Genomic DNA, 16,939 nt, shown 5'->3' with positions numbered 1-16,939 from the left:
GACGCTGATGCAGCATACACAAACTCCAAAAACATGAGTGAGTTCAATAAAGGGGAACTTGAGGTAAAAACAGCACAATGGTTGATTGTTTAGCCAGACCAGGTGATTATAGTGGGGTTTTTCCAGGGGTCAAAAGACTGTAACTTTGGTTATTATATGCGATGTAGATAAGGCACAACCTCAAAATTTACAAGAGATAAAGTTTACAATACTTCCAAGTTTTGAACGGATAACCACTAACTGTAAGAATATATAGTTTGGTGAAATGGGTGACAAAATGCTGTGACAAATGAAATTTCATAAAGTGAAGTGTAAAATGATAACATTTTGGTGGGAAGGACAAGGAAGTGCAACAAAAAAGGGACAATTTTAAAGGCTACACGAGAACAGATCTGGGATAATGTCGAAAAAAGTGTAGGTAAGCAAAAAGGCATTTGAGTTCATATGAAACAAAGTTATGAAGCATCTTTGTAAAATACTTTTCTTTTGGCCTCATGCGGAGCATGTCTCCAATTTCAGGCAGTGAAACTTTTAGGAAGGATGTGAAGGCCTTGGATAGACTGCAGGAAAAGATACTCAAAAAAAAACTGTTCTACGGAAGGATCTCCAGTTACATAAGCAAGTTAGCAATAATATGTTTGTTCTCCTTCACAAAGAGAAGAGATGATATAAAAGCAATCTAGATAATCGATGGTGTGAAAGGGTCAAGCCAACTGGTCATCAAGATGTTTAAAGTGTCACAAGCAATGACAACAGGTTTTTTTTAAATGCACCAAGAGTTCAGGATTTCACATTTAAATGCCTGAAAGTGGAGGAGCCAAATTCAATTGTGTCTTTCAATAGTGAAGTAGACAACCATCTGAGGAGAAAGGTTTGTAAGGCTATTGGGAACGGAACTCAATTGTTCTTGCAGAAAGCTGGCCCTTGCGCAGAATGTTCTTCTGTCCTTCAACTGTTCAATGATCTATAACTGAATAGTATAGAAGTAGCTATTAAAATAAAAAGTCAAATTCCACTATTCATGTTTGAATTAATTCTAAAAAATAACTAATGGAAGAGCGCTCATTTTAAACAATGAGGTTTTAGCGACTGAATTTATTTAACAAATGCTTTTTGGAAAAGTGCAAGTCATTCTGGACACAGGTTTCACAAATTTTAATAAACTAACGGAATCTACACATCCGCAATGCAAAAACAAGTCTGCAAAATAATATTGCACATATGACAGTACACAGTGCTTTACCTGTAATTTTAAGACAATGAAATGAGGTAATCAGATCTTACAAACTTTACAATAATCAAAAGACAGGAGAGAGACGTATGGCAAGATAAACAAGTGATCAGAATATAACAAAAAAGGAATTGTGTGGAATACCTAGAGTATAGGTTAGTGGAGAATAATTAATCATTAATCGTTTAGAAACATTTAATTCTGTTAGTCTTGCAATGTTAGTTGCTGAGTGTTACAGAAATCCAAAACGAGCGAAGGTCTAGTGCTTTTCCTCATGTATCATATTTCAAAAGTAGATTTTTATAGTTGTAAAGAATTTTAAAAAATGCTTTTATCACTAAACCTAAGGTGGTTTAGGGACAGTTCAAAAATAATTCAAAGCACTAGATTAATAAAGCAACCTTACATAGCACCAAATAGAATTATGAACCCTGCATTTTGATAAACAGTGCAGGAATTAAGCTTTTAAATATTTATCTTCAACTATATATCACAATATCTACACAGAAGTTAACAAACTTTAATTAAATTTTGAGAATCTCCACACAAAATATACAATGTTACAATTCTGGTTTGAACTTGAAGCTAATCCTTGTTAAGTGTGCTTTTCACAACCTTCTTTTAAACCAAAGTCCAACATCTTATCCAAACACAAAGCCAGCTAAACCGAAAAAAAAAACCAAAGCAATAAATAAGGCATGGACCTATCACTCATACTGTTGAAATTGAATTACGATGAATTGTAGGATACCATGTAGATTGTATTAAGGAAATTAATAGATAATCTTGTAAGATTAGCTATCAGAGTACAGCATTCTGCCTTCATTAGCCATGGCAAGATGCAAGATCTGTCCTCAAACGAAGTTAAACAAATTTTGAACATCAGGATTAAACAAATACATAAACAGCGTAAAGCATAACATTTTACAGAATAACCTGTTTCACCATTATTTTATCCAAACTTGTTGGTTTACCTCCTGTGCTAGCTCATACATCATTACTATTGCTTTGTATTTATTAAGCATATGCTTGAAATTACTAAGCTAGAAAATGGTGACTGTAAAGGCTAAATACAGTTTCTAGCTGAAATTAGCCACAGCACGCAATAAATGTCTGGAAGGTTTACAAAGACGGAGAGGAAAGCTTTTTTTTGCGCAACGTAACTCATATTGCCTTTCTTGACACTTCTGCCCAGGAATAGGCCATGACAAAGATGTCAAGCAAACCATGCTGATATGATTATGTACATTTAGCCAATTTATGGCACTGAACAGTCTGTGTATGTGGTCACCATGTTTCCTCTGCGCTGTGTAACAGTCTTGCAGTGCTGCTTGCTAGAGCTTTGGAACTTCTCAGTTCTCACTGTGTGTTTGTGTGTGCTGCCAAAGCTGGTGAATGAGAACATCTTCTCCATGTCTTCAAATACATCATCGAACAATCCACCTCCAAAAGGAAACTGCCTATCTCCAAAGGCAAATCTGTGCGCATTGTGGCCCTCCTGCTGTGCCCTGAAGTGACTATCAAAATGTTTTTTGTGATGTGTTCTGTGGCCTAAATCAAAGTCAAAATCTTTAAGAAAGTCATCAAAGTTGAAATTGAAAGAATGGGCATGTTGGGCACCATTGCCTGCATTAAAAAATTGATGACCCATGTGATCGTATTCTTTCCTTTTCTTCTCATCCGAAAGGACTTCATATGCTGTAAAACAAAATGCTAGTCTTATCTAAAGCAGACAAGTCACAATAACAAACAGCAATGTAATAAAGAAAGCAATTTTAAAGGTGACCAAATTATTGCTAAAAGACATAGATTTGATGGAAGGTGTTAAAAGGGAAGAGAGGAAAACAAAGTTACTAAGTAAGAGAATTTCATAGCATGAGATTAAGCTGCCAAAAGGCACAGCCAACAACAGTGAGGTGAAATGACTCGAAGAAATCATGTTTGGGTGGGGTGCGCGCATGTGCACGTTGGGGAGGTGAGGGTTAGCTGACAGGTTACAAACGATATTAATAAAGCTACTGAAAGATTCAAACTCAGATAGAAGGACAATCATTTTTAAATGGATGCATCCGGGAACTAGTAGCTGAAGTAGATCAAGAAGGACAAGAAAAGGAAGCAGGTCCTAGAATGGGTCAAATACAGCAGGATATGACCTATAGCTTATGAAGAGGAGGACGATGCAAAAACCGGTTAGATCATTGGAGATTTCATGCTTGGGAGATAACTAAAGACATGGAAGAAGGGTTCAGGAAGAGGTAGCTAATGTGGTAGATTACAGTGGCGCACATGAGCTTTCCCACCACACCCTCCTGTCAAAGTCAGATGCTTGATTCACTATTAAGTAAGATGCCAAAATATTGAAAATTCTGGTGCACCTTGAGATAGTAGCTAAAAAGGAGAATTGCTGAACTGGTAAAAGGTAATATTTATGGTAGGAGCTAAAGAAAATAGCTGTAGTCTTTTCCAATAACCTGAAACTATATAGACAGACCAATCAGAATAATCTCAGAAGTCTAACGCACTTACCTTCAGCAATTTCTCTGAACTTTGTCTCTGCATCTGGACTTTTATTTTTATCTGGATGGTATTTCATTGCAAGCTTGTGAAATGCTTTCTTTATTTGACGGTCAGATGAATTTTTTGGCACACCCAAAATTTCATAATAATCTTTCTTTGCCAGTATAAATTCAGATATCATTAGAAAACAGACAGCAAAAGCAAAAACAGAGTGTGCTGCTGCCATTGTCAATATTTCCTAGAAAACACAAAGATATACATTAACACTATGCTGTAAGCATGTGTGTCTCAAATATTCCAAACTTCAGTACAGCAGAGATCCTCTTCAGTAAGGCTTAGAATTTCGACAATCTCATTTATATTGCCTTCCATACCAATCTGAATATATATGTTAAATTTCTTGGGAGACTCATTTGCATTTGGAATATTAAACAAAGCACGAAATAAGGTAAACAGTGGGAGGGGAAGTACACAGCAGCATCTGACCACCTGGTCAAGCATCATGCAGATTTCCCTTGTTAAAAAAAAGAAATTTTTACATGAAAATTGTTATCGGACTCTCAAAACTGCAATATCAGGGGACCTTGCCCTACATTTTTAAGCCTAAATTTACATCAATCCAGTAATCTATATGTGGAGAAAAATCAGAGTCAACATTTCAGGTCCGGCGACAATTCTTCAGATGCTGTCAGACCTGCTGAGTTTTCTCAGCAATTTCTGTTTTTGTTTCTAATTTCCAGCATCTACAGTTCAGATTTTTATGTATCACATGTATGCAAGGGAGGGACGAAGCTGTGTTAACAAGTGCCCAAGGGTTTTGACAGAGTGCACCTTGGAAGTTCACAAGTACCAATACTTCAGCAGATATCAGTTACTTGCAAGTTACCTTCTAATGTCACTTATACTACCTATTTCCAATAAATTCTCAAATGTCATAAATATGAATGCAACATTCACCTGTATATTTCCTGGTACACATTCATTTCTGTCAGTGAGAAATGATCTTGATTGCATGATTAATTATGCCAAAATACAACATCTACTTTAAAGTAAGCCACATAGATCATTAACCCACAGAATTCCAAAAAAACAATCACTAGCCCAATCACAGAAATAATATTCAATAGTGCTAAGTACATTGTCTGTGAAAGAACTTTCATGCTTTACCATTTGTCCCAGAAAACTTTCTTAGTTCAATTTTTAGCATTTTTGTAGCAACCTCTGATACAGGAATTTTTTTTTTAAAGTAAGGTTGGTACTGACTAATATAATTCAAAGTGAAATGCTCTTATCACAGACTTCACTGCATACATTGTTCTATTGAATAACAATGTGGTGTCTCAGTGAGGGGAAAGCGATTTCGTTGATTTTTCTGCCTTGCATTCTCCAACTGGTTTCAGGAAATACTGATAAGGCCACAAGTCATTACATATCCCTCCTTATCTCAAGGCGGCTCTGCTGGGCCTGATTATACTTTTCTATCATTGGACACTAAAAAGCTCCCAGACAGTATTTTATTTTTTAAAAAGTTGTTCACATTTGTTTCAGTATTCTGTCGTCAGTTACACATCTACCTCTCAAAACATGAGCAAATTTTCACCTACGCCCTGAATAAATCACTGACAACTCAATCAAATTGGTTTCAGTAATCTGCACTGGTTCAAAAGCAAGTACGGCGACATCGGTAACATTTTGACGACTATACAAAGGGCTCAATGTAAAACAAATACATCTCCTGCGTAGTGATAAAATCTCAACCTGTTTTGTAACTGATCATTGTATTGACAGAATCGAGTTTGTTGCAAGCGAAGGCCATCGAATACAATATGACATCGATAAAGTGCAAAAAAATTCACATCTCAAAAGAACCAAAGGTCAGTGGGCGCTTCACGTTTTGTTTCGGGCTTCGGTTAAGGTGAGTTAATTTCTTTACAGAAGTATAGTGTGAAATTTGGCAATAACTCTCATTACCCTCAGAAACTAAAAGATTTTAACCAAAGTAGGAGACAGAAAGTGCTTTTAGAATTAATTTTCTTCACTTTTCATGTCGCGAAAAGACTGGCAAACAGAAAAGCTTCGCTTTTCAGCAGCACAACCGGATGATGCCACGGAACCCGCTTTATTACTCAGCTAATGCGGCGACACACTCAACCTAACAACAAGCCTGATGCCAGCCGTGCAAATTCGCCACTATCCGTTACCCCTCCATTACCAGGGCTTTCTTACAACAGTCTTACGCACAGGATAGAAAGCACACGAAAGCGAACGCTCGTACGACTCACAATGAAAGCTGTAAAAAACATTTAAAATAAAAATAAATACAAAGAAAGCGAAACCGATTTTGATTACAGTTAGATAGCAGCAGGATCGACTGTGCGGGGAAATCTGGGCCTAGTCTATTTGTCAGAAGCACTCACCGGTAGCAGCCTTTCCCAAACCGCACACAGCAGCAGGAAACACCCTGAACTGTTACACCGTGTTCTAGAACCCCTTCCACCACGAATCACTCACTTATTGGCTGCCTCCACGTCGCGTCGCTGATACAGCGTTCTTTGTGATTTCACTTCCGCATTCAGGGTTCCTGCGCGTTGCACTGTTCGCCACTACCTTGGTTCTGTCGCAAAGAAATGCCTAGATATTGCGCGGTTGCCTGCTGCTCTAATCGAAGTGGCCAGTTGTCATCTGATAATCAGAAATTGGGCTTCTACCCGTAAGTAGAAAAAGGCTGAAACATCACCGTCCATGGTGCCGCTGAAAATCAAGAATCCTAAGGTCCAACGCACATAATAACACTAAGCTTCATAAGATCAATTAAGAGCAGTAATTAAGATACGGCAACTTTGTTTTATTGAAGTCTAAAAGGAAAGAAAGCTAACGCTTTTCGAGTAATGCATGCACTGAAAAAGTAGGAATTACAAGGTTAATCCAGATTGCACATCTGCAATCTATCCTAAATATTCCATGCATTAGCAGATTGCCTTGTCAGCAATGCCACAGTCATTGTCCCTTGCTTTATAATGAATGATGTTATCAATAATCTGAATCTCATATGTCAATTGTTTATTATTGAGTATTGGGATTTGGGGGCTGGAGATCTACACGTGAATGTTCATATGAGGAGGAGTGGGCATTTAGGGCAATAGCAGATAAGTTAAATAGCACCATATGAAGGAACAAGGGTTAGAGGTATGAAGAGCAAAAAAAATTGCAGAAGAACACAGCAAAGTACAAGCACAGAAGAGGTCAGAATGCAAGGTATAGGGAACAGCAAGAGAGCAGACAAAGGAGGTAGCAGAAGAAAGTATATCATCTGGGAACAGAACTCAAGCTCCAAATTCCAACTAACTTTCTGAGGGTCACCGGACCCGAAAAGTTAACTCTGTTTTCTCCTCCACAGATGCTGCCAGACCTGCTGAGCTTTTCCAGCAACTTTGTTTTTGATCCAAGATAACAAAGTGTGAAGCTGGATGAACACAGCAGGCCAAGCAGCATCTTAGGAGCACAGAAGCTGACGTTTCGGGCCTAGACCCTTCATCAGAGTTTTTGATCCAACTAACTTTCCCAGTACATAACTGTGGCTTGTACTTATTCTTCGTCAAAGGTGTAATATATTCTCAAGAATATGAACAAAATTTCACACCAAGCCATATGTCAGATAGATAACAAAAAGTCTAATCAAAGAGATAGCTGTAAGATATACCTTGAAGAACAATAGAGAGGTTTATTGAGGAATTCCTCAGCTTAAGGCCATGGCAGCTGAAGATACAGCCACAAATAAGGTTGTCGACATGTTCACAGCTGGTGGGTTTGGTTGCAAATGTTTCATCACCCTGCTAGGTAACATCGTCGGTGTGCCTCTGGCGAATGTGGTATGCTCAAGAGGTCAGATTTGGAGAAAGACAAACATCTTGGACGTGAGATGTCAGAGAAAAGGTTGACCTCAAGTCATGGAGGCTTTGAAAAGAAGTATGAAGACATTTAAAATCAAGGCACTGCTTAAACAAGCACCAGTTTAGTTGAGTAATAAAGGGTTGATGGATGAATGGGATTTAGTAAGAATCAGCACTCAAGAAGAAAATGTTGGATCAGGTTTAAGGTGAGTAGAACATAGGAAGCTGCCCAGTGTGCATTGCAATAGTTGATTCTAGAGGCATTAAATCACAGATAAAATTTCAACAGCCAAGACATGAGCAAAGTCGTACAACATATACATTCTTGCAAATCAGGAGTCGGAAAAGATGATAGAAAGGGGTCGTATCTGGTCAGGACATGGGGAGCAGATAGCCCAGTTGATTGGCTGACTGAGACTCAAAATCTAGTAGGATGAGGAAGTGTAGGAGTTGTGATGGAAGAGATCATATAGCCAAGACAAATTGCAAAGAGGAGAGCTCAAAAATTCATTGCTAACAGAGGCAGTTACGGACAAAGATGAGAAAATCAGTGTGTCATAATCAGAGATAATGGGAACTGCAAATGCTCGAGAGTCCGAGACAACAAAGTGTGGAGCTGGATGAACACAGCAGGTCAAGCAGCATCTTAGGAGCACAAAAGCTGACGTTTCGAGACATGTTTTGAACTATGTTCTGAAGTTGTTTGTGCTGGCTGTATTGCTAGCATAACTAGAAGAACCAACAGTGTAAGATAAGAGATAATGGGAACTGCAGATGTTGCAGAATCCGAGATACAAAGCAGGCCTAGCAGCATCTTAGCTTCTGCAAGACATACTAACAATATCACATAGTGAAAACCCCACCAATGTCACTTAGATCCTCATTCACTTGATAGTCAACTGCCGTAAATTGAAAAATGAAACTGTAAGAATTAGATTTGTTTTTTATACATATGCTGTGTGCCCTTAGGGCTCTGCTATGGCCTCCACAGCATTATGGCAGGTACTGTATTGGTGTAAAAGTTAGCTTACATGCAGACAATAACTGCTATAATTGTGCAAGTCACAGAAATTATGATGTCAAACAGCATGCAACAGTTTGGAGATTAATGTCCCAGTCAACTTCTCGCAGTTCAATATTTGACCTGCAGAAGATGTTCTCACTGAAATGTGCCATGTGCTGCATTCACAACTGCAACCTCACAGCAGGACAAAGAATACAATGCCCGTGGCAATGAAGGTGATCTTCGTGAGAAGCTGTAATGCATCTGACTCCCTTCAAGCTAATGGTAAAGATACGGCATCTCACAGTTTTGTATCCACTGTTGCATAAAGGAAGTGACTGAGACTGTCAATTTAATGACAGCTAAATAAATATGTTCCATTCTCTTTTACCAAAGGCAAGCATCTGATTTGTTAGGATTACAGGCTTCACCATGATGCAGGGTTCCACTTAAAGCAAAACACTTTGTGGATACAGCATGCCAACTTTGCGCTGTACTGGAACAATAATAAATTACGCAACCTCAATGACTGTCAAGTATGTGAACAGGTAGTGTAACATTCAGGTCAATATCTGATAGTCTGGCAGTGGCTATGAGATCTTTATTCTGCATCAGTTTGCTGTGCTAGTTGCATTGAGCCAACATCTAAAACCAAAGGGTGGCTGCTAGATAATAAGAGCTATCCATGAGCCATTGACTCCTGTGTACAACCAATGCACACATGCATGGCACACAGTGAATGCCCTGCTGCCAAATGAAATCTGATAAGAGCAACACGGCGGCATGATGGAACATTAATTTTGTTGCTTATACATGTTCCAGTTTTTCTCTACTAAATATGTACCCAAACAATTGTAATTGTCCTTTGGTGATCATCTACAAAATTTCTTCTTACGTGCCTGCTTTTCCTCAAAGGTTCCTCATTACCTGTGTGTGGTCCAAGTAATTCGTAAATGTCTCAGAACTGACATCCATTCTATTATCTCGTTTATACTTCAATGTCAAATCCATATGAAAACATTACACACGTGAAGCATTTTGGCCATCTCATTTTTCTATGGAGGTGCTCATATTCTAAGAGGTCTCATTTTTGTTTTGCAAGTGTTATATGCTTCCTGGTGTCTTTATCTCTTTTCCCATCAAAATTAAGCCACCCAAGCAGAACAAAAATTCCACTTGTTTCATTTATTTTGATTTCACCAATATTTTGTATTTAGAAATAATCCTTGTTTCATAGATTAATGACAATCCATATCTGTTACTATTACAATTGCATCTAGAAGTCTATAGACTTTCCTTCATAACTGCTACAATTATTGCGTAATCAGCTTATCTCAGATTATTTGTATTTGTTGCAATTATTGAAATTCCTGGTGATAGTTTGGGTCAAACTCTTGGAATTCTTTCCTGAACTGCATCGTTGGTTTACCTACACCAAACAGATTGCAGCATGTAAGAAGGCTGTTCACCATTAATCTTTCAATGGCAATTAGTGATGGGCAATAAATGCTGGCCCAGCCAGTGACATCCACTTGCCATAAATACATTTTTAAAACTCCTATAGATGCTCTGTAGTAATTTCATAAGACTTTAACGACTAGAAGCAGGAGTTGGCAATTCAGCCCTTCGAGCCTGCTCTGCCATTTAATTCAATCGTGGCTGATCTCATCTTGGCCTCAACTCCACTTTCCTGCCCACTCTCCATCACCCTTCAACCCATTACTGATTAAAAATCTGGTATATTCTCCCTAAATTTACTCAATGTCCTAGCCACAATTTGGGGTAACAAATATATGACCCTTACAGAAGTAATTTCTTCTCATCTGTTTTAAATCAATTATCCCTTATCTAAAATATGACATCTTGTTCTAGATTGCTCACATGAAGAAAACATCCTTTCTATATCCACTTTATAGATCCTCTGTAGCATGTTATATCCCTCAGTTAGATCTCTTCTCAATCTTCTAAACTCCAGAGAATATAGGCCTGAATACTCAATCTGTCTTCAGAAGATAAACTCCCCCATCTGTGGATTCATTTTCATCAATCTCCTCTGAACTGCCTTCAATGCAACTACATCACTTCTCAAGTAATGGGGTCAACATTGTTCCAAATTTCACTATAAAGACTGGAAAGTTCTGCAAACAGAAAACAACCTTGTCCAACTTTTCTTTTAGCTATCCATTCTCTGTGTTCATTGTTTGGTCTGACTGCTGTTTCACTGTATAAGTATTGATTGATTGATTGATTTATTTATTGTCGTCACATTTACCAAAATACAGTAAAAAGCTTTGTTTACGAGTGGTACAGGCAGATCACAGTAAGCAAAGGATATACAGATCATAAAGACTTAGACAGGTTACATTGCACAAGGCGTGTACTAGGCGAGATCAAAGTTAGCAAGATCAGCATTATTTGAGGCTAGAGTTCCATTTATCATCCGATAACAGCCAGGAAGAAGCTGTTCCTGAACTTGCTTGTGCGTAAGTTCAGGTTTCTTTATCTTATGCCTGACGGAAGAGGTTGTAGGCGATTATTACATGGGTGCGATGGCTCTTTGCTGATGTTGGTAGCCCTTCCTTGGCAGCAAGCTGTGTCAATTGAGTCCATTGGATGGAAGGTTGTCTTCCATGTTGGTTTGGGCTGCGCACACAATCTTCTGTAGTTTCTTACGGACCTAGGCAGAACAGTTGCCAGGTTATTTTGCACCTGGACAGTATGCTTTCAATGGTGAATCTGTAGAAACTGGTGACGGACCTTATGAACACGCCAAATTTCCTGAGCTGCCTGAGGAAGAAGAGGTGTTGTTGTACCTTGACTGTCACAGCTACGTGGGAAGTCCAGGACGGGTTTCAGTTATCGTCACTCCAAGGAACTTCATGCTCTTCACCCTCTCAACCTCTGTCCTATTGATGTAGATGGGGGCATGTTCTCCTTTCTCTCTGAAGTCAATGTTCATTTTTGCTGACGTTGACAGACAGATTGTTTTCATTGCATCATGTCACCAAGCCCTCTATCTCCCTTCTGTAGTTTGGCTCTTCATTGTTAGATATCCATCCGATTATAGTGGTGTGGTCAGCAAACTTGTAGATAGCGTTCATTTGGAACTTGTCCACACAGTCATAGGTGTAAAGGGAGTAAAGCAATGGACTGAGGATGCATCCTTGGGGTGCTCCAGCGTTGAAGCAGTCTTTAATCTTCTATGTCAAAAAACATAAATCAAAGATATCTAGTAATAGAAAATGGGCGGAGAGAATTGGGATCTTCTTGCCATGATTCATTGTAATTAAAAAGAAAACTGCAATTTTGTAGTAAAAGCTCATTTTTCTCTAAGCCCAAACTCTGATGATCCACAGATATTTGTTACTAAACAGCATAGGCAGCTGTGCAAGTTCACTGCTCCTTTTTTTACTTCCCACATAGTAGCTGCTGTCTCACTTCATCCCACTTTAAGAAGTACCTTTGATTTGAATTTTTTTCCCAAAATTATAAAACAATGCCACAGCTTATAAAACAGTAATTACTGTTCCAAGAATTTGAGGAAATGAGCTCCCACACCGAAAACAAGTGAAAAAAGGAGCAGCACTTACAGCCACAATTTTGTCCCATTGTCTATCTTGGATCACTATAGGAAAAGATGTTGTGAAATTCAAAAGGGTTAAGAAAAGATTTACAAGGATGTTGCCAGGGTCAGAGGGTTTGAGCTACAGGGAGAGGCTGAATAGACTGGAGCTATTTTCCCTGGATGCTGAGGGGTGACCATATAGAACTTTATAAAATCGTGAGGGGCATGGATTGTGTAAGCAGCTATGGTCTTTTACCCAGGGTAGGGGAGTCCAAAACTAGATGGCATAGATTTAAGACGAGCAAGGAAAGATGTAAAAGGGACTCAAATGGCAATCTTTTCGAGCAGAGGGTGCTGCAAGTATGGAACGAGCTGCTTGGGGAAGTGCTGGAGGCTGGTACAATTACCACATTTAAGAGACATCTCAATGGATATATGAATAGGAAGGGTTTAGATGGATATGGGCTAAATGCTGGCAAATGGGACTTGATTAATTAAGGATATCTAGTCCCCATGGCTGAAGGGCCTGTTTACATGCTGTACATCTCTATGACTATGACTGTAATGTTCCACATGTACATCACTTGTCATTAAAATCTCTATTCCCATTTACAGAACGCAGTAGCTACACTGGAGTAATGTTTCATAAATGTCGGCAGATTTTTTGTATCTCACTGGATGACCAAGCTTTCTTCCAGTTAGACCAGAAAGAAAAGCAAGTGATCTTGTTCTGACCTTCATGCACATACACAACTGTCAACAGACTATTGTTACTTTGAAGATTGAAACTGGACAGTAATTGACAGGAAATGGAAGATGTAACATTAGAATTGACTGTGATGGTCAGCAGGGCACAGCACTACAATGGCTCAAGCAGACCGCAGCATATCACTTAAATTGTTTCATGTCATGTTCAAGCATCAGGGTATGCCCATATGTCCACAAAGACTAGAATGTCAGAGACTCCTGGAATCAAGTACCACCCATTTAGAAAATAGAAACTACTTAACTTGCATCACAAATGTAAAAGATTTTATTAAGAAATGTATGTATTCATGATTACAAGTTTTATAAGTATTATTTAAGTCGGAGATAGTAGGAACTGCAGATGCTGGAGATTCTGAGATGTACAAGGTGTAGCGCTGGATGAACACAGCAGGCCAAACAGCATCAAAGGTGCAGGAAGGCTGACGTTTGGGGCCTAGACCCTTCTTCAGAAAATCTGAAGAAGGGTCTAGGCCGGAAACATCAGCGTTCCTGCTGCACTGATGCTGCTTGGCCTGCTGTGTTCATCCATCTGTACACCTTGTATACCCCTATGAAGTCAGCTTCATTCTGCATGAGGATACAATTCAACTGATTTATTAAACATTTTCAAAAGGACATTCCTATTACCCAGCCCCTTAGGTTTTGATTCACAGGAATGTTACATCCAACAATAATGCTAACATATTTGAAGAGCCTTGAATTCATACACATTAAAGACAGAATTTGTATTTCAGTTATACTAATTTAGAAAGTTAATCTTTTACAAATATAAATTTACCACCCTAATGCTGGCTCAGAGTATGTAGAAGAGAGATTAATGAGCAGATTTAGGAATACATATCTAAATATTGCTTAATATTAAGCCTAACTTAATACTAAGCAGCTCAAGAATAAACTTCACAATACAGCATGTATAAACCTTTAATGTAACAAATACATTTTGTTTTCTCTTTAAAAAAAGGTTTCCATTGCAAAACAAAGAAAGACTTAACAAATGGATCAAAAATATGAAACGTGACAACTGGTTCCCCACTAAGCATCAATGCATATGTAGTGAACATTTTACTGCAGATTCATTTGAATGGCGCTGGGGTATCCGTTATTTGAAGCCGCAAGCTATACCAACTGTGTTCTCATTTCCAAATCATCAGCAGGTAAGATTATCTCTGACTTTGAATTGGGGTTGCGGACATTATAATGCAATAAATATCCACTTTATCAAATAAAAAGCCCAAAACTTTATCTTTCAGAAGAAAAAACTGTGTTCTCGATATATTCGTAGGAAAAATAAGTTTCCAAAAGAAGCATCAGAAGCAAACCTGCAAATCTTTGGTCCTGCTGCAAGAGATGAAAAACCAACCAAAGAAAGACTAGAATCGTCAGTTCCTAATGCAGAGCGCAATGAGCAATCCAAAAGGAATTCGGAAGTTAACACTGCATCTGAGTCACTTGGAAATCCAGAACAACCTTTCAACATCACATCAACTGAACCCTTCACAACAATAAAAGAGCTTGAAACAAACCAACTGTTCAGTGATCAACAACCCATAGTCCCTGAAAATGTTCTACAAGTTGAGCATTCATATTGTAGACAGGATACTGGTAAGGCCCAACTCTGGGAAAAGATTTTCAGATTACAAGAGAAGATAAAAAAACTTCAGCAACAAGAGCAGGGAACTGCAGCAAAGCTTAAAAAAATGGAACAGCTGATTGAGCATCTGAGAAAACAGGATCTTACTTCCGAAGGTAAAATGAAGGTTATGGACAACTCTTTGACAACATTTGAGTTAGCAGTGTTACAATAAATGTAACATTTGCTTATAATTAAGGAAAATTATTATCATGGGCATTGTGCTCTCCTGGACAGCAAAAACCTACCTTAAAAATGTAGTACCTTCCACAATCTTCAAAATAGTTCTGGAATTTGCTGTTACTTGGGTTACTCAATAAGGAGTTTGATTTGCAGAAACAATCAAAAGGTATAAATGATGACCAACAACTAATGTAATGCTAACAAAACTTTAAGGTAATCATCATGAAGTCCTTCTCGATTTTATGATCGTGTAGTGACTATTAAAGTTGAAAGGAGAAACATAAATGCCCACCAGTTAACCACAGAACTACATAAGATTTCTTGTTTTTAAGCAAAACTAAACTTGGTTGTATATTTAAAAAAATTAAACAAAGTAAACACTACTAATACAAGATAATAAAATGTGAGGCTGGATGAACACAGCAGGCCCAGCAGCATCTCAGGAGCACAAAAGCTGACGTTTCGGGCCTAGACCCTTCATCAGAGAGGGGTGACAGCTTATAAAGACTTTTCTTTAAACTATTTTTCAGTTCCTCCCGCACGAATTTCCTTAACTCTTGAATGGTTATTCATTTTCCCTGTTACCAAACAAATGTATATATCAACCCTCTAGAATTCACTTTGTTTTCTCTTCAGTGTTCCAGCTATTCTCTAAGGTAAAATATTTCAAGGGCTCGTTTCATTCATATTTGGCTAAGAAACCCTCTAAATTGCTTTTAACCCCCAGACCTCCCTGCAACTCCTATGTTTTCTGATGTTTTAAGGCCTGCCATCTTGATTTCTCATACCCTGCTTCAATGATTTTGAACTAAAATCATGTTCATCCCCAGAACTGAAGTGACTTTACCTGACAAAGGAGCAGCAGTCTGAAAGCTCGTGATTTCAAATAAACCTACTGGATTATAGCCTGGTGTTGTGTGACTTCTGACTTAGTCAAGTAAGATCTCCTGCAGATGCTGGAATCCAAGCTGGACAAACAAGAGTCTGGAAGAACACAGCAAGCCAGGCAGCCTCTGGAGGAAAGGAGCTGTCAACGTTTCGGGTATTCCCTTTCTTCAGGGCTGACAGTCCTGAAGAAGGGTAATACCTGAAATGTTGACTGTTCCTTTCCTCCAGATGCTACCTGGCTCGCTGTGTTCTTCCAGATCCCATTTGTCTAAGTAAGATTTCCTGTTGTTTTATGATCCTCACCGTTTCATTCTAACATCTCTTTTATTCTTTCTTGGCATGTGACCATTGCTGGCATGGCCAGCATTTGTTGCTGATCCTTTAATTTATTGGATGTGGGTGTCACTGGCTAGGCCAGCATTTGTTGCCCTTTCCTAGTTGCCCAGAGGGCAGTTGAGTCAATCTTCTTGCTAGTTCTGGAGTCACACATAGGCCAGATCACGTAAAGATAACAGGTTTCCTTCCCTAAAGGATATTAGTGAACGTGATTTTTTTTGTTTTTGACAATTGACAATGATTACATGGTTGCCATTGGGCTTGCTTGCTGATCCCATCGTTTTTTTTAAAATTTGAATTCAAATTAATATTTCATCTGCCATGGTGCGATTCAAACCCATTACACCATAAGATATAGGAGCAGCACTAGGCCATTCAGCCCATCGGTCTGCTCCTCCATTCATTCAAGGCTGATATGTTTCTCAACCCTATTCTTTGCCTTCCTTCCATGACTCTTGATCCTCTTCTTATTAATCAAGATCATAACTAGCACATTTAGTTACTAGACTTCCATTGCTTTCTGTGGCTACGAGTTACACAGGTTTGCCACGCTCTGGCTGAACAATTTCCTCCTTATCACAGTTCTAAAGGGTCATGCCTTCACTCTGAATCTGTGGCCTCAGGTCTTAGTCTTTCCTATTAGTGGAAACATCAGTCATGAGGATATTTTAGAGATCTTGGGATGGTTCTCCTTGAAGAGAAGTTTTCAAAATTATGAAAGATTTGTATTGATTACAAAGGAAAAAAACTGTTCTCATGCAGAAAACAATCAAAAATGAGAAGACACAGATTTAGAGGGATTTCCAAAAGAAGCAAATGTGATGTAAAAAAAAAATTCACACAAGTGGTTTGGTGTCTGGCATGCACTGCGTGGGAGTGGGGTGGAGTCATGTTCAATTGAGGCATTCTAAAGAATATTAAATGGTTA

The 16,939-nt window shown here is 38.6% G+C and overlaps 2 protein-coding genes across 6 annotated transcripts in view; one reads left to right on the top strand and one right to left on the bottom strand.

Moving 5' to 3' along the window:
• Positions 1 to 1,140: 1,140 nt before the first annotated feature.
• The window catches only part of dnajb9a (DnaJ heat shock protein family (Hsp40) member B9a), a 28,348-nt gene continuing 12,549 nt past the window's right edge, over positions 1,141 to 16,939 (bottom strand). Inside the window, exons 1-3 of one of the 2 annotated variants that reach the window (XM_048549285.1) lie at positions 6,166 to 6,299; positions 3,758 to 3,986; positions 1,141 to 2,929 (exon numbers count right to left, since the gene is read on the bottom strand). In XM_048549285.1, the coding sequence (XP_048405242.1) occupies positions 2,490 to 2,929; positions 3,758 to 3,974 (657 nt within the window). In that variant the 5' untranslated portion in view covers positions 3,975 to 3,986; positions 6,166 to 6,299 and the 3' untranslated portion in view covers positions 1,141 to 2,489. Of the gene's footprint in view, positions 2,930 to 3,757; positions 3,987 to 6,165; positions 6,300 to 16,939 lie in introns of those variants that run through there. The other variant, XM_048549286.2, reaches the window with a different exon arrangement.
• LOC125461013 (THAP domain-containing protein 5-like) lies at positions 5,628 to 15,762 on the top strand. 4 transcript variants are annotated; one of them, XM_048549284.2, is made up of 3 exons: positions 5,628 to 5,663; positions 13,936 to 14,128; positions 14,225 to 15,762. In XM_048549284.2, the coding sequence occupies exons 2-3, from the start codon at positions 13,982 to 13,984 to the stop codon at positions 14,777 to 14,779; spliced, it is 702 nt and encodes a 233-aa protein (XP_048405241.1). In that variant the 5' UTR covers positions 5,628 to 5,663; positions 13,936 to 13,981; the 3' UTR covers positions 14,780 to 15,762. The 4 variants fall into 4 exon arrangements, with proteins under 4 accessions (XP_048405241.1, XP_048405237.1, XP_048405240.1 ...); XM_048549280.2 differs by lacking the exon at positions 5,628 to 5,663 and adding an exon at positions 6,309 to 6,458; XM_048549283.2 differs by lacking the exon at positions 5,628 to 5,663 and adding an exon at positions 6,423 to 6,520.

The sequence above is a fragment of the Stegostoma tigrinum genome, chromosome 18, assembly GCF_030684315.1.
Source record: "Stegostoma tigrinum isolate sSteTig4 chromosome 18, sSteTig4.hap1, whole genome shotgun sequence".
NCBI lineage: Eukaryota > Metazoa > Chordata > Chondrichthyes > Orectolobiformes > Stegostomatidae > Stegostoma > Stegostoma tigrinum.
The sequence above is the reverse complement of the archived record's forward strand: the minus strand, read 5'-3'. Positions and strand labels throughout refer to the sequence as shown.

Excerpts from the sequence above, each read along its gene's own strand:
- LOC125461013 (XM_048549280.2), top strand. The coding sequence starts at position 6,376 with ATGCCTAGATATTGCGCGGTTGCCTGCTGCTCTAATCGAAGTGGCCAG. Across the intron at positions 6,459-13,935 it reads CAGAAATTGGGCTTCTACCC|GTTTCCATTGCAAAACAAAG; the intron begins GTAAGTAGAAAA and ends CTTTAAAAAAAG. Across the intron at positions 14,129-14,224 it reads CATTTCCAAATCATCAGCAG|AAGAAAAAACTGTGTTCTCG; the intron begins GTAAGATTATCT and ends TTTATCTTTCAG.